Source organism: Pelodiscus sinensis, chromosome 29 (genome assembly GCF_052426305.1).
Source record: "Pelodiscus sinensis isolate ZL-2025 chromosome 29, ASM5242630v1, whole genome shotgun sequence".
Classification (NCBI taxonomy): Eukaryota; Metazoa; Chordata; order Testudines; family Trionychidae; genus Pelodiscus; species Pelodiscus sinensis.
The window spans coordinates 15,617,821-15,639,323 of NC_143080.1; the positions used below are offsets into that span (position 1 = coordinate 15,617,821).

The following is a 21,503-nucleotide window of genomic DNA, read 5'->3' on the forward strand; positions in this document are numbered from 1 at the left end:
ACCTGGGCTTAAAACCACTGGCTGGGCAGCCGCTCCTCTTTGCTCCAGCCCAGCTGCCCTGTGCTCAGCCTGGGGAGGCTGCGTCTCGCTCCAGCTGGGCTGGGGCAAAGAGGAATGGCTTCCCGATCAGCAGGGGCGCTCCCCGGGCTGAGCGCAGGGCAGCTGGGAGCCGCGTAACTGGCGGGTGTGTGCTGGGTGCGGGGGCGCTGGGTGCACAGCCCCGGTTCTGGGCGCCCCGTGCGGCGGATTTGGCACAGGAGAGACCAGCGCTGCTGCTCCCCGAGCCTCGCCGGCCGCCCGCGGACTCGCTTTCTGTCGGCCGAGCGAAAACTGAGGCTCCGAAGGCAGCACCCTCGCATCTAGCTCAGCGCCCCTTCAGCGGCAGGAGCCTCCAAGTCTCAGCGCAGGAGCTGGGGCTGCAGGCGGGATGCGGCCGGCCGGGGGAAGCAGCCTCCGCCCTACTGCGTTCCATGCGCCAGCCCTAGAGGCGCCCGCAGGTGAACCGGGGTGTTTTAGCGCCCCCATAGGTCAGCGCCCCAGGCACCGGCCTGGCTAGCCCACCCCTTAATCCGGCCCTGATCACAGCACACACAGGTCGCCCCCCACCAAAATCTGACTGTTATTAGGGCCGTCACACTGCCAAAAGACGGACGTGGATCGGCAGCCTGGCGCCCGGGGGACACCATGTTCCCTGGGAACAGGGCCCAAAACATAGCCCAGGTATCGCCCGCGGGTGGAGGCCTGAGGCCTCGGCACCAATGGCCAAGACTTTGCCAATGTAAAGCAAAGTGAGGCTGTGAGCGAGAGGCAGGGCTGGGAGTGCAGAAAACTCCTAGGCACCAGGCACAGGCCATGCGCATTGCAAAGGTGTGACGTAGTGGGGGTACCTGGCTGGTTTCTATGCTGCTGGCTCTGGGGTAACCCCACTGGCTGCCGTGGGTACCACGACCCAGCAAAACAGGATGAGTCACTATGCAAACCAGTATGGCCAGACACCCCCCATGGAGAGGAACAAAGGAAGGTGGATGCTGCCCTGGCTGGGGGGCAGGGCTGGAGGAGAGTTAGTTAGTTTCTATCTGGGAGGATGGAGGAAGCAGCCTCAGCCACAGGCTGGGGGGTTTAGAAGCCGAGTCCTCCCCCCATATCAAGGGGGGCTGAGGCATCCTAGGCCTGCCCTGTAACCTGATGACATCTGTGCTGTGCTGTATTCTGGAGAGGCAATAAACCACCCCTATTCTACCGGCTGGTGGAGTCTGTTCGTGCCATTTCGGGGGTGCAGGAGGCGGGGGACCCCAACGCGCCGTCACAAAAGGGGAGGGAACAGAACCCCTGCGTACCACCCCCAGATAAAGGGGCAGACCCGCCCAGGTTCAGTACAGCGTCACTGACAGCATGCCGAGGGCAGTGTGGGAGCGCGGCAGCGATGTGGAACTTCTTTGTCCCTACCTATACAAATGTATCCCGGGGGGCTGCCCTTGTCTGGCCTGGGGGGCAACGGAAAATGCCATCGCTGACTGTGCTGAGCCCATTGTCGGGGGGTCAGAGTGCTGACAACGGACTGCGCTGCGTTTGGCAGTTCACCTGGTCCTTATCTGGCGGGTGGTGTTTGGGGCACTCGGAGCCTGCAGCCAGCGCACCACACGCACGCAGCTGAACCGTTACTGGCCTGGGACAGAGCCCGATGCCTGTCCGGACACCCCCAGGAGTCTGAGTGTGTGCCCCAAGAGCACAAAGGGCAAATCTTTGCCACTCAGCCTTCCCGGATCTGACCCCCTCTCCTCTGGCTTTACACAGGGAGTCAATCAATATGCAACCACGGGAATGAAAGAAGAAATGCGCAATAACATGGCACTGGCTCACATGGAGCAATCCCAAACCCCTGGCTCCGCGTGTCCTGCGCACACGCCTAGGGGAGCAAACAAAGTTCTGAAAATACCAGGGAAGACGAGGAATCTGTTCCTAGCGCAGGACACAGAGCAAGGAATAGTAGATGCCACTGAGACAGCCTAGCCTGGGGGAGGCCTGGGTTCAGTTCCCTGCCACTGACTCTGTACATGCCCCTGAGCAGTCATTTAGCCTCCCTCGGGTTCCCCTGCCTCACGAGAAGAGTGCTGTCCCATCTCCCGGGGGCGGGGCAATAAATACGTTGGGGGGGGGACTCAGATGTCATGGTATCAGGAGTCATTAAAGTATCTTACATAGAGAGGTGGCCGAGAAACTCCGAGATCTCTGTGCACAGGATGTTGGGGGGGTTGACTAGCTCCTACAAATAAATGGTAAAAAGCCCCGTCCGCGCACGGCAGCCCCAGGCACTGTCCGAGTCAGGCTCCCGGCGGCGAGAGCAAACCACTGGACGGAGGAGACCCAAGCTGGGCGATGCAGTGGGAGGATATCTGCAAATCGCACGCCTGGCAGAACCCTGGCCTGCGGGGTTGTGGGAGCTGAAATGCTGCATGTAGCCATCCCCCCGGAGAAGGACGGGGGCTGTGGGGCGTAGGAGTGCCAGGGGCTCCGCCCTGCGCTGGCGCAAGCGGTGCCCATACAGACCCAGTGCTGGGTTATTGACACAGCCGGCCCCAGCCCCGTTGGGTTATAGTCCATTAGCGCTGCAGAGTCAGCAGGCGCACCCGCATTCCAGCCTTCAATCAGCATTCCCTGCGGCACAGGCCTCCTGTCCGGTGTGGGGCTGACCCCTGGGAAGTGTCTCCAGCTGATCTCCTTGGGCCAGCCTGTGTGGGGCTGGAGTGGGATGGCCCCTGCCTCCCGCTCCCTTCACGGTGATTTGCAGCAGCCCCATGCATGGGAGGGAGGGGCAGAGCCAACGCACTGACGGATCGGGGCCGAGGCAAGCGGGTACTTACAGATACGCCAGGGAGGGCAGTGTGAAAAGCGACGTGTCTGCCACGACTGACAATGGATTATGGCTCAGGACCCTGAAAAAGGAAGGGGACAGCACCAGGGCTGAGTGAGCTGGAGAGCAAGGCTGGCTAACAAGGGTCACACGTCGCTCTTGGCTTCCCTCCCCAGAGACCAACAACACACGGCGACGGCATCATGAGCGTTCACAGGCACAGCCCACTTCCTCTGGTGAGCGGCGCTAAGGAGTCCGGGGCACACCCAGCAGAGCAGGAAAACAAGGTACTGGCCATGAGAATCTCTGATCAATGAGGCTGACAAGGTGGGTGCTAAGGACTCTGCGTACCCAGTGCTTGGCTTTTGAGGTCATTAGGGTGTGGAATGTCGGGGCTACACAGTTAAGGTCTTTGATTAAACCTCTAGGCTACGTCTAGACTGGCAGGATTTTCCACAAATGCTTTTAACGGAAAAGTTTCCCGTTAAAAGCATTTGCGGAAAAGAGCGTCTAGATTGGCAGGATGCTTTAACACAAAAGCACTTTTTGTGGAAAAGCGTCCGTGCCAATCTAGATGAGTTTTTGTGCAAAAAAGCCCCAATCGCCATTTTCACGATCGGGGCTTTTTTGCGCAAAACAAATCTGAGCTGTCTACACTGGCCCTTTTGCGCAAAAGGGACTTTTGCCCGAACGGGAGCAGCATCGTATTTCCGCAAGAAGCACCGATTTCTTACAGTAGGAAGTCAGTGCTTTTGCGGAAATTCAAGCGTCCAGTGTAGACAGCTGGCAAGTTTTTCCGGAAAAGCGACTGATTTTCCAGAAAAACTGGCCAGTCTAGACACAGCCCTAGTGCAGGTGTCAGACTTGTAAGTGAAACCAAGTTCTGCAGCTTCTCTCTCCAGCTGGGTTTGGAAATTGCCTCAATTGTCACCTTCAGAGCCAGCAGTGGGTGCCCAGGCAAGTTAGAACATCACCCCCGATGACAGCACTGCACGCCTGGTCACAGAGCTCCGCGACTTTGTCTTCACCCACAACTACGTCCCATTCGGGGACAATTTGTATCTTCAAGTCAGCAGCAAGGCCCCGCAATCTGCCAACCTCTTTATGGCCGACCTTGAACAACATTTCCTCAGCTCCTGCTCCCAGCACCCCTACTCCACTTACGCTACATCGATGACATCTACATCGTAGGACCCACGGGAAAGAGACCCTGGAAGAATTTCACGGAGATTTCAACAGCTTCCACCCCACCATCAACCTCAGCCTGGACCAGTGCACATGAGAGATCCACGTCCTGGACACTCCAGTACAAGTACACGATGGACACATTTCTACCACTCTATACCGGAAACCTACCGACTGCTCCACTTACCTTCATGCCTCCAGCTTCCATCCCAGACACATTTCACAGTCAATTGTTTACAGCCAGGACCGAAGATCCAAGCGGATTTGCTCATCCCACAAGCAGAGACAAACGCCTACAGGATCGATATCGAGCCTTCTTAAAACTGAAATACCCACCCGGAGAAGTGAAAAAAACAGATCGACAGACCCAGATGAGGCATCAGCTTCTTCTCGACAGGCCCAGCAAAGAGAACAACAGGACCCACCTGGGCATCGCCTGCAGCCCCCGACTCAACCCCTCCAGCGCATCATTGACAATCTACAGCCTAGCCTGGAAAATGACCCCTCACTCTCACAGGCCTTGGGGACAGGCCAATCCTCGCCTACAGACAAATCCCCAACCTCAAACAAATTCTGTCCCGCAACCACACAGCAACAGCCCCGTCACCCTCACCCAGGAACCCGCCCCTGCAATCAGCCCTGGTGCCAACTCTGCCCACATAGCTACACCAGCGACACCATCGGCCACCACACCAGAGGCTCACACAACTGCACGTCCCCCAGCGTGATCTCTGCCAGCACGTGCCAGCAGTGCCCCTCGGCCATGGACACTGGCCAAACCGGACAGTCTCTGTGACAAGGGATTCCCGGACACAAATCGGATACTCGAAATGGTGACACAAGAAGCCTGCTGGGGGCGTTTTCACTTGCCCGGGCGCCCCTGCGGGCTCTGGGGGTGACAATTGAGGCAATTTCCAAACCCAGCTGGAGAGAGACGCTGCAGAACTAGGTTTCACTTACAAGTCTGACACTGCACTAGAGGTTTAATCAAAGACCTTAACTGTGTAGCCCCCGACATTCCACACCCTAATGACCTCAAAAGCCAAGCACTGGGTACGCAGAGTCCTTAGCACCCACCCTGTCAGCCTCATTGATCATAAGCTTCAGGGGTTAGCTGAGTTAATCTGTACAGGATAAACTTAAAAAACAACAAATAGTCTGTAGCATTTTAAAGACTAACACAACATTGTAGATGGCATCACGAGCTTCTTCAGATGACCAGCGTGTTGGATGTCCAGGGCCAAAATAAATAGGGGAAAAGGGGGGAGGCTTCCTAATCCGAACTAGCTAGTCCGTGCCGCGTGTAGCCGCGGCACGGGGTCCGAACTAGCCGGCATTTAAAAATGGCGCCGGCCGGCTTTATGCAAATGAAGCCCGGGAAATTCAAATCCCGGGCTTCATTTGCAACTGCGGATGACTACATTACCCCGCTAGTTCGAACTCGGGGGGTAGTGTAGACATGCCCTGAGGTGCTGCAGGACCAGTGCTGTGTTTCAAGTTTATTCAGCGGCAGAGGAACTCGGCTCCCCCTCTGAAACTTCCCCCCCTTACTCGTTCGTTTCTTCTGAACATTTGCCTGGAACTGAGTGTCACTGGGCCCATGGGCAGCAGGGGGCGCTCAGCACCTGGGGAAACCAGCTCACTTGTTTAGGGGCCTGGCGCTAGCCACTGAGTTCTAAACCTCTTGGCCTCTTTTAGCTGCCGGCGGGTGGAGGGTCAGGGGCCCCCTTTGGCTGCGATTGGGCAGTAAGAAAACCCTGGAATCCCGGGGGAGCAAATGTCGGTGTCTTTGCAGGACTTCTTCCCTGCTTAAGAGATGGAGAGGCAAGTCCCTGACTCAGGGGAAGGCAGGAGAGCCTTGGGTTCCTTCCTGTGCTGTCCGGACAAGTCCTGTGCAGCATAAGGCAGGGCTGAGAGCTCCTTGCAGTCCTCAGTGCGAAGGTACGAGCTGCTGCCTGCACCACCCCAGGGCAGGTGGGTCTGATGCCAGGCCAGGTGGACGCCCTCCTGGGTGAGGTTCTGGGTCACCCACAAGCATCTTGGGGAAAATCTTCTGCCAGAGCCCAGGCCTCCCTCCATGTTTGCCTCTTGGCTGGCAGGCCTGAGGGCACGCAGGATGCTCCCTTTGCACAGGGCGGAAGGAGGGGAGCATGGTGCACGTGGGATGGCAGGTGGCAGATGGGTGGAGCGTGTACACATGTGCCAGCCTGGCTTACACACGGGGCCCTACAAATGGCAGGTGTTTGTATCATAAGGAGTTGCGCGCGTGTGTGTGTGTGTGTGTGTGTGTGTGTGTGTGTGTGTGTGTGTGTGTGTGTGTGTGTGTGTGTGTGTGTGTGTGTGTGATGAAGACTGCTTTTAAGTGCATCTCCTCCTCCAGATACACAAATCCACGTGCCTGGAACGAAAAAGCCACTCAGGTCCCATGAGCATGGTGGTGTTCAGCTGTAGGAGAGGGTGACTGAAAACGCAGGGCAGGACAGAGGCAATGGTGCTTTCCAAACACAATGCCAGTGAATTTCCACGGGCCCACTGAGAAGCACATGTGGACCTGGGACTTTCTCCCCGCCAGAGGGCAAGTTTCCAACTTTTGAACACTGGGCTGCCCAAAAGCAGGTGCAGATGGCCCTGTGCTGAGGTAGATAAAGCTCCGTTTCAAGGCTCCTTTACGCTGTCAGAGCAATGTAAAGGAGTCAGTGAGAACTAGGCCCATATGCCTGAATGGCAGAAGTGGGCTTTATATGGGGGTTTGCTCAGATTTCCCAGAATTCACTCTCAAGCCCAGACCCATTGTGGAACATTGCAGCCTGTGAGATAAAAGTTTGACCAAGTTCCAAGCATCTGAGGAAGGCTTTCGGATGAAGTGTAGAAGTTGGACCACAGTTCTGCAGTGAGGAATGACTTCTGAAGGGAATTCACAGTGGCAGTCAGGGAAGACACAGGGCCCTGGGCATATTGAACTAAAGATCTAAAAACCCAAAAAAATGCTTCTCTCAGAAAATAAACAGTCTTCTATTTCCCTCCTCAGTGCATTTGCTTCCATTGTCCATGACTCACATCATTTGACTCTCAACTCCCTGTGTTCCCACAATCCCCCAGTTTATACCCTGCCTGTCCCCTATGCATGCCATGCACTGGAGTGCGTACGGGGTGTGCCGGGTGTGCCCAGGCACACCCTGATGTCTTAGGGTTGCCAAGTGTCCAGTTTTCTACCAGACAGTCTGGGTTTTTGGGGCTCTGTCCAGTAAAAAAATCCAGAAAATACCGATATTTTCTGGTTTTCCAACTGGGCGCCTGGAAGCCTGGTGTGGGGAGTGGCTGGGAGGTGGGCGCGATCGGGGCTGGGAGCCCTGGTTGCATGTGAGGAGGGGGGGGGGCAGCCCGGTCTGTGCTCCTGCGCGCCGGTCAAGCGCGTGATGGAGCCACAGCTGGACTGACTCGCGCTTCGCCTGGACTGTGCGGGGGGCAGGAGCGCCCTGGGATTTGCACTGCCCGAGTCAGTCCCGCTCCCCACCGGCTGATAAGCTCCTCCCCCCACCCCCTCCTGGCCGACCGGTTGGTTCTCCCCCACTTCTCCTCCTGATCTTCCCCAGCTAGCCCCGCTGCACCTGCCGCCAGCCCTGCTTCCAGCAGCCAGTTCTCCCTTCCTCTCCCGATCTCCCCCGGCCAGCCCTGCTGTACCCAACCCCCACCCCCACCCCCGCCGCCAGCTCTACCCCCCGCTGGCTGGTTCCTCCTTCCGATCTTCCCTGGCCAGCCCCACTGCACCCCCTGCCAGCGCTGCTTCCGGCGGCCAGTTCTCCCCTCATCCTCCTGAGCTCCCCCGGCCAGCCCCGCTCCCGTTGGCTTCCCCTCCTTCCTGCTGATCTCCCCTGTCCAGCCCCCAACCCCTCCCCCCCAGCTCTGCTTCCTGCCCCCCCCCCAGCCAGCCCCACTCCCCTCCCAGCCAGTCCCTCTCCCCCCCCCCATGAAGTGTGTCCGGTATATTTTTTAAGACTATCTGGTAACCCTATAATGTCTCAAAAAAAAGTGGCTTTGCGTTTTAATTTCATCACATGATATGCTCTTTTAGTTTTAAAGTATGGATTGCTGTATTATGCAATAAGCACCGAATTGCACATGTAAAAAACGAACTAAGAAGTACAATGTCCCATACTTACGTTTGTATTTTTAAGTAAAGTTTAGTTGTTAATTTAAAAAAATTAAGTTTAGTTAAGTTTTAGTTTCTTTAGTTTGTTTGATGAATAAAAATCATGTCCTTTATGGTTGAGTATTCAATAAATGTTCGCCTTTAAAAAAGAAAATTCCCTGGGTGCACACCCTAATGAAATGTGCTGCGCATGCCTATGATGCCATACTTCTTCTGGGACTGCCCTCCACACCCCCGTCTGACTCGCTGCCCCACTTCACATGCCGGCCTTGCAATCGCCAAGGAAAGCAGAAAACTGTAGCCCACCCCTTGGCCACATCATGTGCAGTCCTCAAAGTCCACTGGCTCCCTGCTCATTCAGGGCCCCCCTTGGCGCTTTGTGGTGCTGGCTGGAAAATGGGGGGTGGGTTTTCAACAAAAACTGTCAGTGAAAATAAAAATATTTGTTTTCATTGACGTTTTCTGTGGGAAAATGGAAGTTTTGTTGCCAATCTGAAGACCATAAACATGAAAAGTGTTGGTCCAAAGCTGCTGGAAATAGGCTTGGTTTTGGCCAGCTCTTTTTTGTTTCGGATGCAATGCAGGAGTGCGGAGGAAAGCAGACACCTTTCTCCAGCATTTCCATTAGTCAAAACCCAAGTTTTCCTGTTGAAAAAACATTTGGATGGAAAATTTCCAAGCTGTCCTACAGCTCTAGCTTACCTCAGCCCTTGGCCAGTCTCCACCCCCTCCCTGCCCCTCCTCGGAGCCGCTTGGGCCCTCCACCGCTTCCCAGGTCTGGAGGATGGCCTGCGGCTCCTGACTCTGGGTGACATCCTCCATCTCTCCTCAGTGACTCCTCATTCCTCCGGGCCACCCCGAGCGAGCGTCTCTCCCCCTCTGCTGCTGCCTGGAGGCTGGGACTCCAGCCAGCCCTCCAGCCTGCGCCAGCCACTCCGGAGCATTAAGTCACTCCGCACTGCACCCATTGGTGGGAACCGGCCAAGCTCAACATGGTCTTGGGCTTCAGACTGGCCAGCCCCTGGCTCTGGGGGCTAGAAAATCAATGCTCCCGCTGCAGCCCAGAGCTGTGGGCTCCTGCTGCATCGGCGCTCCTAGGGAGGGGACTTTTCCTGTCTATCTGCTTGTGAGCACCCTTCTCAACCCTCTCTCTCACCCCGCGCTGGCACAACTCTAGGTGGTACGGCTGCTAGATAGTTTCACAAAAAATACCGAACATGGCGGGAAAGAATTGGTTGAGCAAAAAACCCCAAAAAACCAAAACCAAAAAAAGCCCCTATCAAAAAAAGAATCAAGGCGCCTTTAAATCCCCATGCTACCCCCACCCCCCCAGACGCGGCAGGGGAAGAACGTCCCAAGCAGAGGTGGTGCCTGGACCCCAGAAGGTTTGCTAGGGGCTGCCTGTGTACTTGTGGGGAGAACCAGAGACCCTGCAGGGCAGGATCCATCCCCAACAGTCTCGATTTTATGTCCCGATTTACTTGTCAACTTCGTTACACTTACAACTTCTGCAAAAACTGCATCCCATGCCAGGCCTGGAACGTCCCGGGCTGAAGCTCGGTAATGAGATTCCCACCAAGGTTTCTGGGAAAAGAAACAATTGTAGAAATAAATCTGGCCTGCTGGATAGGAACTTAGCAGTGAGCAATTTTCATGGGCAGGGAGTATGCAAATCCCAGGTGGATTAGTGAGGAAATTCTGCTACTTTCTGCACTTGTTTAGTGCATCAAGTAGAGGAAGTGAAAACTGGTGCAGTTAATCGCTTTCTATTCTAGGGTTTAGTAAATCTTTAAGAAACAACTTCAGCCAAATCTCTGTGGACATCACCTATAGGCGTCTCTCTAGCTAGAGCACAGTCAGTCTTCCAGGAGCAGAATGTTAGTCACACGTATTGCCACTAGAATTGATTCTACCACTAGCTCCGTTACAGACGTCAGTAAACACTGCTTACTGTACAATACACTATCAAGCCATTTCTATAACTTACATAAACTGCAGAAAAGGCAGTGGCTCAAACGCTTGTTTCTCAATAAACTGGATTTTGTTGCAGGATAAATCCCTGTTGAAATGAACAAATGGAGATTAGAAAAATATGGATTGCACTTGAACAACAGCAACATTTACTTTCATTGCCTGGACACAAAGGGCAAAGATTCTATGTTGTTACGAGTTGGTAGCCACTTGCACGGACACAGAAGTGCGGATAAGCCCTATGACTCACAGCAACCCTACCAAGCCTTTGAGGACTAGACTTGAGCGAAAGCTTTTTCAGCTGAAAAATGCAAATTTGAGTTGGCTGAAGCATTTTTTCTGGTTCAGAATGACAGTTGCTTCTGCACTTCACCTGAGTTTGATTTTTAACAAGGCTGATCTGAAAAAGGAAACAAACTGTTTGGGCTTGGTTTGAACTCTGCATTTGTTGTTTGGTTTGCTGAAGAATCTGAAGAAACGAATTGTCAGGCCTGCAGTGTTCGCCCCACATGCACTGGGCACGTCTTTACTCGCCGCGCCGGAGCTCGCTCTGCTGGCTTGGATCTAGCAGGTCGAACATCGACTGCTGAGGGCCGGCTGGCGGCTGTTCTCTTTGCAGCCGTGAGGAGTCAGGGAAGTGGACCAGAGCATGTGGGATGGCACCAAAGTGGGATTAAGAGGAAGCCGATTCCAGCTATGAATTGTACGTAGCTGGTTCCGTACCTTAAGCCGACCTTCCAGGTCTAGTGCACAGGGCTAGCATCTTTGCTCACTGGAGCCCTGCCTGTCCCCCACTTGAGTCCTGCTCTCCCCCCCCCATAGAACTGGTATCTCTGTTCACCCCTTTCAGGTGCCTCTGTCTTTGTGCCCAAAGTGGGCATTTGTCCCATTCGTGCTTGCCAGCCGATCCCTTTGGCCAAGGCAAACAGGACAAATGTCTTGTGGGCAGAAAAGTCAGGGTGGCCAGGACAGGGCTTGGAAAAGGGTCTGTCCAGGCTAAAACACCCATGTAAAGCTGACTGAACAGCAGCATAAGGCCCTGAACACAAAACAGTATTAAGTTCCTGAGCCAATTCGAACCCTGCTTAGCCTCCCCATTCCTCGGAGATGCCTGTTGTGCCTCCGGTTCCTGTTTGCTAACTGGCAGGCCTCTCTGGGCTTGGCTAAGCCAGCTCTTCTGGTCCCTGGCAGCCTGGCAGCCCTCCACACTAGCTTGTAGGGAGGGGTAAGCATTTGCCTCTTTGCCCTTTCCCTAGTACGCCAGGAAGGGTGCAAGGAGGAGAGAACGCTGCAGCCGTCTGAGCCAACAGAGAAAAGAAAAGCAGAATTTGCTGCCTTGTGTATGTCACCGCTCTGACGCACGCTCATTCTGACTGCACAATGCAGAAAAACCCAGCACTGGGCAGATTGAACCCGAAAGGAAAGAACCTCTCCCTCCTGCCACAGAAAGATTCCTACTGACACCGACCACACGTGCGGAATGCATTGGGTGAGGCGCACCAGTACGGAGTCATTGGTCTCCACGTCCTCCACATTAGTGCACAGAACACAATTCATCTGGGGGAGGGGTCTGAGGGGTTCAAAGTGCAGGAGGGGGCCTGAAGGTCGGGGTGCAAGGGTGTGAGAGCTCTGGCTGGGATGCAGGTGCTGGGGTGGGGCGGCCCCGGGGCTATGGTGGGGAGAGAGGACTCCCTAGCAGCACTGGGCTGATGGGGAGAGGTGCTCTCCTCACCATGGCAGCTTGGGATGAGGCCGTGGGACCAATGCCTCTCCCCTGATGGTGACAGGTCAGGGGCTGGGCTAGGTTTGGGCTGGAGAGAGGCGGCTTTCCCCCGGCCACAGCAGGTCCATCGGGGCTGGTTCCCTAAGCCCCTGGACAGCATTTAATAGGCAGCTTACAGGGGCCTAGCAGCGAACGCACTGCCACCACCTTCATGCTTTTAGCAAGGATCTGTGTGTGGCATTTCCTACGGGGGTTAAAAAGGAAAAGGGGGTGGGGGTGTGAATCCAGCATTTGCCAAGACAGCCGAAGAATCCCCAAGTGAACCAAGGATCACACGTTGGCTCAGGCCGCCCAGTAAGACAGGCCTCAGCCGAGCTCCGAGCGCCCACGTGCCCGGGGAGCGCCAGGCGTGTGCCTCCTGGAGATTCCCTCACAAACGCGGTTCTGCAGCCCTTCCCGTGGGCCACTTCGCGCCTGCTTGCTGTGGGCGCCATCCCGCATCCCGGGACGAGAGTAAACAGCGGGATGCGCTGGGAAGCAGGGGGACCCCAACCGCAGGTCTGTCTTCTCTGCAAAACGGCCGCTCCTGCCGCTCCTGCCAACTGACAGGCCCCGCTTGGTGGGGCTGGTTTGGCCTTGCCTGCAGCTAGCTGAGGTCTGTGCTCCCCAGCTGGGGCTGCCCTTGGCTCCAGGGAGCTGAAAGCTGCCCTCCACTAAGAACCCACACCGTGGCGTAGAAAGCCCTGTTTGGCAGTGCGGGGAGCGCCTCGGGCACATGCACCGGAATGGAGGAGAGAAAGGGAACCTGTGAAACAAGGCGGGCGCTGCCAAAACCCAGCGTGGTCTCTGCTTGGAGCACGTCTACACACACGGCAGCCTAGGGACGTCCCCAGGGCCCCCGCTTTACAACCAATCGTTGCTTTAAGATAACCCCCGGAGCCTGCCAGCCGCAGCAAAGGGTTCAGGAACAAACAGCAGCTTGTCTGTTATGAGCGCAGCCCACGAGCAGCACTAGAAAGAAACACGCACACGTGCTTCAGCGACAGCAAGCCCTCGAGAGAATCTTTCTGCAGCTTGCGTAAGTCGTTGTCCTTTAAAACTCTGAAAAGAGACAAAAGGGCATTTCACTGGCTCCAGCAATAACCAAGAGAAACAAATCTCTTCAGCAGAACCCTGTATTAAAATAGCATCTGTCAAAGGCTCTCTGTTCCCCTGGGGAGTGCACAAGCAAGCTTATTCCAATGGTTAATTACCCAGGGGTGAAGAATGCATGCCCTATTGCGTCTGAATTTGTCTGCCTCCTACTTCCAGCCAGCGCCTTTGTCTGGTGGACTGAGTAGCCCACTATCAGATATTTGCTCTCCAGGTAAGTACTTACAGACAGATCGAATCACCCCAAACCCTCTCGGAGCTCTGGGAGTTGGTCGCTATGGGTCTGTCTATGCTGCAGTTAGACACCCCTGGCTGGCCCAGGCCAGCTGACTTGGGCTCATGGGGTTTGGGCTGCTTCATTGCTACGAAGCCTTTCGGGCTCATCCTGGAGCCTGGGTTCTAGGACCCTGTGAGGTGAGAGGATCCCAGAGCCCAACCCAGGCATCTACACTGCCAGGAAACAGCCCCGCACCATGAGCCTGAGTTAGCTGGCCCAGGCCAGCCGTGGATGTCTACCTGAAGTGTAGACATTAGGCAGGTTTCTCCACCCTGTAATCATTCTCATGAACCCTCTGCAATGTATCGACATCCTTCCTGATCCGCGGAGAGCTGGCGGAATCTGATCCACAGCGTGTATTTCCCTGTTCACCCTACATGCAATGGTTTCTGAATGAACCCTTGAGAATCTGAGTAACTACTGCACCTCTCAAACCTCAGGGACGGCTTTAGCTTTTCTCTCAGCTCCATAAGAGCTGACTTTCATTAGTCACAAGGCAGACGTGACTCCTCTGACTGATGCCCCAGAGAGAAGAGCTAAGAAGGAGTTTCCAGTGGGCCCTGTACCTGGCAGTCCTGGCTGTGACTCTACAGTTGAGATTCTAAAACCCTTCTAAACTCTGTGTGTTGACCTGGGGCTAAATTTCTCCCCCGGATCCTTTCAGCCTGTAATGTCAAAGCAGAAGGTTTGGTTTGTTTTGAAGCTCGAAGGAAATCAGACACGCAGGGCGCAGTGGAAGATGTGAGACACGAGAGGTGTGCGACTGACGCTTCAAATAGGATTTGCTTTTACAGCATCAAACTTCTGCTGTCTGCTGAGAGAATGGGAGACTGGACATTAGCTTCCTGTGGAGGGAGACCAATCTTCAGCCCTAACTGAGCAGTAACTGGACCCGGAGGGATTCAGAAAGGAACAAAGTAACGAAGGAAAACGACTTCCCTGTAACTGGACTTCTCTGGTTGGCTCCGCAGAGCCACACTCTTGGAGCAGTGAGTCCAAGAGCTATTTACTAGCAGTAACTGTTGGGGCGTGTGCATGACTTGAATGGACCAGGTCCGTTCTGAGCCTCCTCCCTTCCTTTCCATAGCCTGCAGCCCGCTGAAAGCCTCCCAAGGGATTATGAGAATGGCTGCGGGGAAAGTCTGTTCTATAAACCCAGGTCTGTAACCAAGCCTGCTGTTCCGTAGCCTGGAAAGTAGCAGGTCTGAAGCTTAAGTTCTCAAACAGGGCCAGTCACTTCTGTTCAATGTAAGAACACGACTGCAAACTCACGTGCAATCTCTTTATATAAAGCCAGCAACCATTAGCGTTGTCTATAAAACTGTAAACTGTGCTCATGAGCAGAAACACAATGAGACGACCTAGTGAAGTCAGCGCATGGTGGTTTGGAGCTTGTTACCTGGCTGAGAAAGGAGGAACTCAAGGCTTTCTGCACCTCTACTCTAACGCTCAGGGCCATGAGGGCTCTGTGTGCATGGCCCCAGCATCTGATGTCAGTGCCGCCAAAATTCACAGCATGTTCCACACCGTGGAAATCTGCCCTGGCCATCCAGAAGTATTTCTACGCATGTCTGCTCAGACTGCTCTGAGCCCCAGTGCGCACGGACAGTAAATTACATGCTCTTGTTGAGAAGTGGCTTCTAGTCAGTAAGGCTATGTCCGCATGGCAGAGGTAGACTGGAAAAGCTCTGCCGCATCCAAAGAACGCAGCCACTTTGTTGGAATAGTTTCCGAAAAAGTGGACACGTTCTTTCGGCATCCCTGTATCCCTCATTTTAAGAGGAATAAGGAATGTTCCGAAAGAGGAGGTTTTGCCGACATTTGGCCCCGTGTAGACGGGCCAAATCTCGGAAAAGCCTCTTCCGAAATAAACCAGAAAAAGATACGCAAATTGCAGTTTGCAATTTGCGTATCCTTTTCTGAAAAAACCCTGCAGTGTAGACATAGCCTAAGAGAGCAAATCTAACTGTGCTACAATAGTGTATGCGAAAGAACTTTTCTTAAATGCATCTGTATTAAGATTTACACACACACACACACACACACAGATATAACAAGCCCCTGGCTTATTCCCAGTGGCCAGTCACTTGTGTAAGTTATGGAAAAACTACTACTAAGAAATAAACTGAGCCAATTTCAGCTTTGGATACCAACTCCTTAATGCACCAGGCACGTCTGTCTTTGCTAACACTGGCATCAGAGCGGCTTTCAGATTTCACTGTGTGAAAGATAAATGTTAGATCACAGAATTGAGTCTCAGCTGTATCTTTCTCACCCCCAACTGGAACTGAAGTAAAAGAGAGGGGTGTGTGTGCGTGTGTGTGTGCGTGCGCGCACGTGTGTGTTTGCATGTGCGTGTGCGTGCACACTAAATACCTGTTAGCCCTCAGTATTTAAAACACTAGAAAATACTCACAAATATTCAGCCCAAGGGTATCCTTTCCAGACCCTTTTTTCAATGGAAGAAATAGCATTCCCACTGAAGTCCCTGTGAAGAAATAAAGGCCATGTCACCACAGTCTTTAGCGCGTGAATTCACGGGAAGTGCTCGGAACAGAGCACTGTGCAAGCAGTTCCCCTCCGCCCTGAGTCACCGGAGAGCGTGACCGTGCTCCCAACGGCAAAGTGCCCCTTGACTTTGGTGGAACACGGCCAGGCCCCGAAACCTTCGCACGGAGACGGATTCCGTTGCCCCGCCTGAGCGTCACACGCCCCACTGGGCTGGCATCACCGAGCGTGTTCTGTGGTGAAGCAGGCGGCCCCGAGGGCTGTGGCCAGAATGAGCCAAACAGCTGGGAAGGAACAAAGGAGGCTGCTGTCCTGTAAGCCCTGCCATCCATAAGGGAAGAACCCAGCCCCGCGGGTTTGGTATTGTGAGCATGTCAGCTGCATCCCCTCCCTGCTCCCGCCGGAGATGGGCTCTGGGGCTGTGTTCTCCAAGCTGGGTTTTCCTGCACCCTCTTCAGGGAGGGCCCGGGGAGCTCTCTGCCCTTGGAGCAGAGGGAAAGGGTTTGATTAAGAGTTTCTCTCCCTACTGAAGATGTTCCACGGCATATACAAGAGTCAAATAGGCACTGGGCCCGAGAGCACGGGCACGAATTTCTCTAGCCTGCTGGTTAGGGCATGCTCTTCCCTAGCACAGCGCAGGGGCCTGTGGCACTTCAGCGCCTAGCCAAAATAGATCGGCGCACACGCTTCCGTGGGTAACGCCTCTTCATCAGAGGAGTTGAAGGGGAAGCTTGTCTGATGAAGTGGGTCTAACCCACAAGGGCAACCCCCGAGTCTCTTTTTCTAATGTCAACAGCCCCAGGTCCAGAGAGACTGGAGACTTGTGTGCAAGTCGCAGAGGCAGTCTTGGATGTGGGTTTCCCATGCCGCAAGGCCCTAACCTCTGGGCTACGGTTCCCAAGGAAGCAGCTCCCCCTGGAGCTAGTCTGTGAGCCTGCTCCTTCATTTCCTTTTAAAAATGCCCGAAATGAAACTTTTCATGCAGACAAAACAAAGTCCGTGTGGCCTGTGTCGCAGCCCCACATTGTTCCAGAACTTTCCGTTTCACTTTGGCTTGCCCTGAAGTAGGGTTTTGGGCCTGCCAGCAAACCACACAGTCCGTCATTCATCGGCTCCTTGGCCTTGGGTTCACCTGCACTCCCGCCCTCTCCGGGGTCCTGTCTCATCTCTGCTCTCCCAAACTGACCTGTCCCTTGGCAGGCGGGAATGGGCAGACCCCACAGACACCCCCCCCATCCGGCTCTTGGAAAACAGGGCTGGGCCTGCAGTCGTGGCTGCCACTGACCCTCCCCGGCGGGCGAGGTGCTGGCTGGGCGTGGCTGCTGCGCTCCCACCAGAGAGCTAACACCACAGGGGCAGTGGCGGGGAGCTGTCGGGTTAAGGAGACTGGGCCCTGGGCCGGTGCAGCTCACGCCCCCCAGCTGGGGCTGAGTTGCTCTTTGGCGCCAGCCGGAGCGGCTGGAGGGCTGACCACGCCGCAGCCTCAGCGCACTCCGGGGAGCTGTGTGCACGGTCCCCGCCGGGGGCCTGGCAGGGGGGGTGCGCAGCCGGTATTCCTAATCCCCCCTGCAATGCCCTCAGTGTTTCATGCTCCCTTGGAAGCCGCTAGAAACCCCCAACTGACTTCCATGGGATAGAATCTGGCCCATAGTTTCTCACCCCGCCGAGTCAGATCCGCGTGTGTAATTCACGACGTGTGTGAAAACACCAGCAGCAGCCCAGACGTGGTGACAGGGGGGATGGATTCCTCCAAGAGGCCTGTGTGAGACCCTGCCCCCCCCCCCCGCTTTTCTCCTGAGGTCTTGCCCCCCAGCCGAGCTGGAAGCAGGAGTCAGCTGGGAAGCCTGGACCACCCCTCCTGCCTGGTGTGAGGGCTGCCCCCATGGCTCCTGCCCAGCGCAGGTGGAGGATCCATGGCTCCCCCATCTTCCCGCACGGCTTTCACCCCACCAGGGCTCCGGCTTTCATCCGGGGGCGGGGTTCTCGGGGGCTGTGACGGCGCGTTGGGGGTCCCCCATCTCCTGCACCCCGAAATGGCACGAACAGACTCCACCAGCTGGAAGAATGGAGAATGGAGCCCCTCCAGGATACAGCCCAGCACAGATGTAATCTGGTTACAGGAACTGGGGCTAAGAGGCCTCAGTGCCCCCTTTGAGAAGGGGGAGTCCCAGCCCCCTCCCCAGTTCCTTCTCCCCTGCTTTCCAGCCAGGAACTCACTCACTCTCCTCCAGCCCTGCCCCCAGCCAGGGCAGCATCCACCTTCCTTTGTTCCTCTCCATGGGGGTCAGCTGGCCAAACCAGTTGGGATACCCTCTTTGCATAGTGACTCATCGCTTGGCTGCTCGGTGGTGCTACAGGCAGCAGCCAGAGAGTTAGCATGTTACCCCCCACTACGTCACAGTTCTCCCCCCTCCGAGAGCGAACTGAGCAGGGTCACTCCGCTCGTGACCTAGGGAAGTTCGGGTCCTCTGCGTGGGAACCCGCCCTGGGGACATGGATGCTCCCCTTGACTTGGGCCGGCCATGGCGAGCCCCACATGAATTGGTTTCCTTCTGTCCACTTGCCGCACCGCTCCAGGGCGACTGGCACCGGCCTGTCCTCAGGGATCACACCCACCCTTCCACTGGCCTTGATCTCTGGCCAGGGTCTCTCGGGCCGGGGCCATGAGCCAAGCGAGCCTTCTCTGGACAGCCAGGGCGGCTTCCACCCCCGACACTCCATCCAGGGGGGTCTTCCCCTCCCATAACTCTCTCAGCGAGCCCAGAGGGTCCTCTATCTGGGGTAGAGACCCCCAAGCCGCGTTCCTCCTGTCTTGGGCCTTCCCACCCCTCTGGCAGGAGTCACAGGACCGGCAGTACCGCTGCACGGCTGTAAAGATTCCCGGCCAATAGAAGTGTTGGAGCAGCCTCAGCCGGGTGCTCCGGATCCCCCGGTGGCCCGCAACAGGGACGCTGTGGGCCAAATACAGCAGCTCAAGGCAATACTTTCGGGGGACGACCAGCTGCCGCTGGACCCCCCATGCCTTCACCTTCCCGGGGGGAAGCCATTCCCGGAACAGGAATCCCCGCTCCCATAGAAATCTCTCCTGGCCACCTCTCCCCCGGGGCTGAGCTGCACGGAGGCCAGCCTGGTCCCTCAGCCTCTGCAAGGAGGGGTCTGCCTGCACCTCAGCCTGGAATTCAGCTGCTGAGGCAGGGATCGAGACCTGTCCCCCACCTTTACCTAGGTCCGGCGTCCCAGCCTGGTTGGACCCCGTGTCCACTGGGATGGGACCCTGAGGACGCTGCCGGGAGTCCTTCCCTGGACCCAGGCTGCCAGCCCCTCGCTGGCTCTGGCTCCGAGTGGTGAGTAGAGCCTGCTGGGAATCATGGGGCCACTCCTCTAGGTCATTCCCCATCAGCATGACGGTGGGCAAATGCGGGTGCACGCCCACTTCCTTGAGGCCTTCCTTCGCCCCCCATTTCAGATGCACCCGGGCTACAGGCACCTTAAACGGGGACCCGTCTATGCCCTTCAGGGTCAGCTGCGTGTGGGGTAGTATCCGGTCTGGGGCCACTATATCGGATCGGGCCAGTGTCACCTCCGCCCCCGTGTCCCAGAAGCCCGTCACCTTCCTACCATCCACCTCCAGGGGTATGAGGCACTCGCTCCGCAGGGGCCGCCCTGCCCCCACCCGGTACATGGAGAAATCCGCCTCCCGAGGGTCAGACCTCCCAGGGGAGGTGCACTGAGCATCCTTCCCCTCTCTCTGAGCTGAGGTTTGCCTGCCAGCCCCTGCCTCTGGGGCAGCCTGCCCTTCCTCCCGCCCCAGCCAGTTAACCCTGGAAAGTCCCCGGTCCTGGGACCTGGTGCACTGAGCCCTCTTGTGGCCTTTTTGCCCACAGCGCTGGCAAGTTAGGCTTTGGGCTGTCTCTGTCCAGGCCCTGGCTGGTTCTCTGGGGCGCAGACGACCTGTTCCTTGGTCTCGCCCCGTAGTTGACTCCCTCCGTTGCTCAGCTGAGATCCGGTCTCTGTGCGATTCCCTTTCTCTCCGGGACTCCCGTTCACACCCGGACCGGCTCTCCGTGAACTCATCTGCCAGCCTCCCGGCCTCCTGGGGGTTCTCTGGTCTTTGGTCCTTGAGCCACAGCCTCAGTTTGGGTGGGCACGCTTCATAGAACTGCTCCATCATGACCAGCTTGAGCAGCTCCTCTGCGGTCTGGGCTCCGACTCCAGACACCCACTTGCGGCAGTATTGCGCCAGGCGGGAGGCCAGATCCACATAGGTTTCCTGTGGCTCCTTCTGCATCCCCCGGAACTTCTTCTTGTACATCTCGGGGGTCAGCCCGAACTTGTGCAGCAGGGCCTCCTTGACTCGGTTGTAATCCCCTGGCTTTAGGTCCTCCAGCTGACTGAGCACTCTGGCCGCCTCCTGGTTCAGTGCGGGGATGAGCTCCTGCAGCCAGTCAGCTGGGGGGACCCGCTGCAGTCCACAGGCCCTCTCAAAGGAGCTGAGGAACCCGTCTAGGTTGCCCATGTCCTTCAGTTGGGCCACTACGAGCCTATCCAAGCATCTGGCAGTCCCAGGACTCTGGGGCCCATCCACTCTTGGCACAGCTGGTGCCCTGCCGGTTCTCCGCTCTGCCATGGCCAGCTCATGCTGTCGCTGACTCTCTCGGTCCTGGCGGTCCCTCTCTCGATCTTGGCGCTCCTTCTCTCGGTCCTGGCGGTCCCTCTCTCGGTCCTCTGCTTCCAATTCCTTTATCCGCAGCTGGATCTCCAGCCGCCGCAGCTCCGCTGGGCTGGCCCCTGCCCAAGATGGGCTACAGCTTGCAGGCCTCCTGGGAGACGCTGTCTCATGTCTCCGGTGGGTTCCAGCGCTCCTCCCCCTCTCTGAGCCTGACACACTCTCAGGGGGGGTCTGGCTGCTTCCCCTGGGGACAAGATCCTGGCCCTGTGGCTGGTCATTCTCTTCCAGCTGGGCAATCAGCTGGGCCTTGGTTGCTTTCTGCACAGGCAAGTCCCTCTCTCTGCACAGCCCCACCAGCTCTGCCTTCAAGAGTCGGGCGTAGGCCATCTGCCCGCTGGTCCCCTCGGTGCAGACTCACCAGTCTAGTGCTGCAGTGCCCCACAATTCCCAGGAACCGCTTCGCTCTGTCTCCAGCACGCCTGGCTCCAGGGCTCTTGCTTCTACTGCACCTTGTCGCTCGCCGCTGGAAGCTCCATCCACGGGGTGCAGTGCATCCCACTCCTGACACCAGTGTGACGGCGCGTTGGGGGTCCCCCATCTCCTGCACCCCGAAATGGCATGAACAGACTCCACCAGCCGGTAGAATGGAGGTAGTTTATTGCTCCTCCAGGATATAGCACAGCACAGATGTAATCTAGTTACAGGAACTGGGGCTAAGAGGCCTCAGTGCCCCCCTTGAGATAGGGGAATCCCAGCCCCCTCCCCAGCTCCTTCTCCCCTGCTTTCCAGACAGGAACTCACTCACTCTCCTCCAGCCCTGCCCCCAGCCAGGGCAGCATTCCACCTTCCTTTGTTCCTCTCCATGGGGGTCAGCTGGCCAAACCAATCGGGATACCCTCTTTGCATAGTGACTCATCGCTTGTCTGTTCTGTGGAACTACAGACAGCAGCCAGAGAGTTAGCAGGTTACCCCCCACTACGTCACAGGGGCCAAAGAGCCACAGCCAGGCCATGGTAA

General features: G+C 56.4%; 1 protein-coding gene across 4 annotated transcripts in view; it reads right to left on the bottom strand.

Moving 5' to 3' along the window:
- LOC106731892 (leucine-rich repeat-containing protein 37A-like) overlaps positions 1 to 21,503 on the bottom strand; it is a 62,459-nt gene that overhangs the window by 32,035 nt on the left and 8,921 nt on the right. For all 4 annotated transcript variants that reach the window (XM_075911244.2, XM_075911242.2, XM_075911243.2 and 1 more), the window contains exons 2-6: positions 15,726 to 15,797; positions 12,910 to 12,981; positions 10,174 to 10,245; positions 9,690 to 9,770; positions 2,862 to 2,933 (exon numbers count right to left, since the gene is read on the bottom strand). In XM_075911244.2, coding sequence (XP_075767359.2) covers positions 2,862 to 2,933; positions 9,690 to 9,770; positions 10,174 to 10,245; positions 12,910 to 12,981; positions 15,726 to 15,797 — 369 coding nt within the window. The remainder of the gene's footprint in view (positions 1 to 2,861; positions 2,934 to 9,689; positions 9,771 to 10,173; positions 10,246 to 12,909; positions 12,982 to 15,725; positions 15,798 to 21,503) is intronic.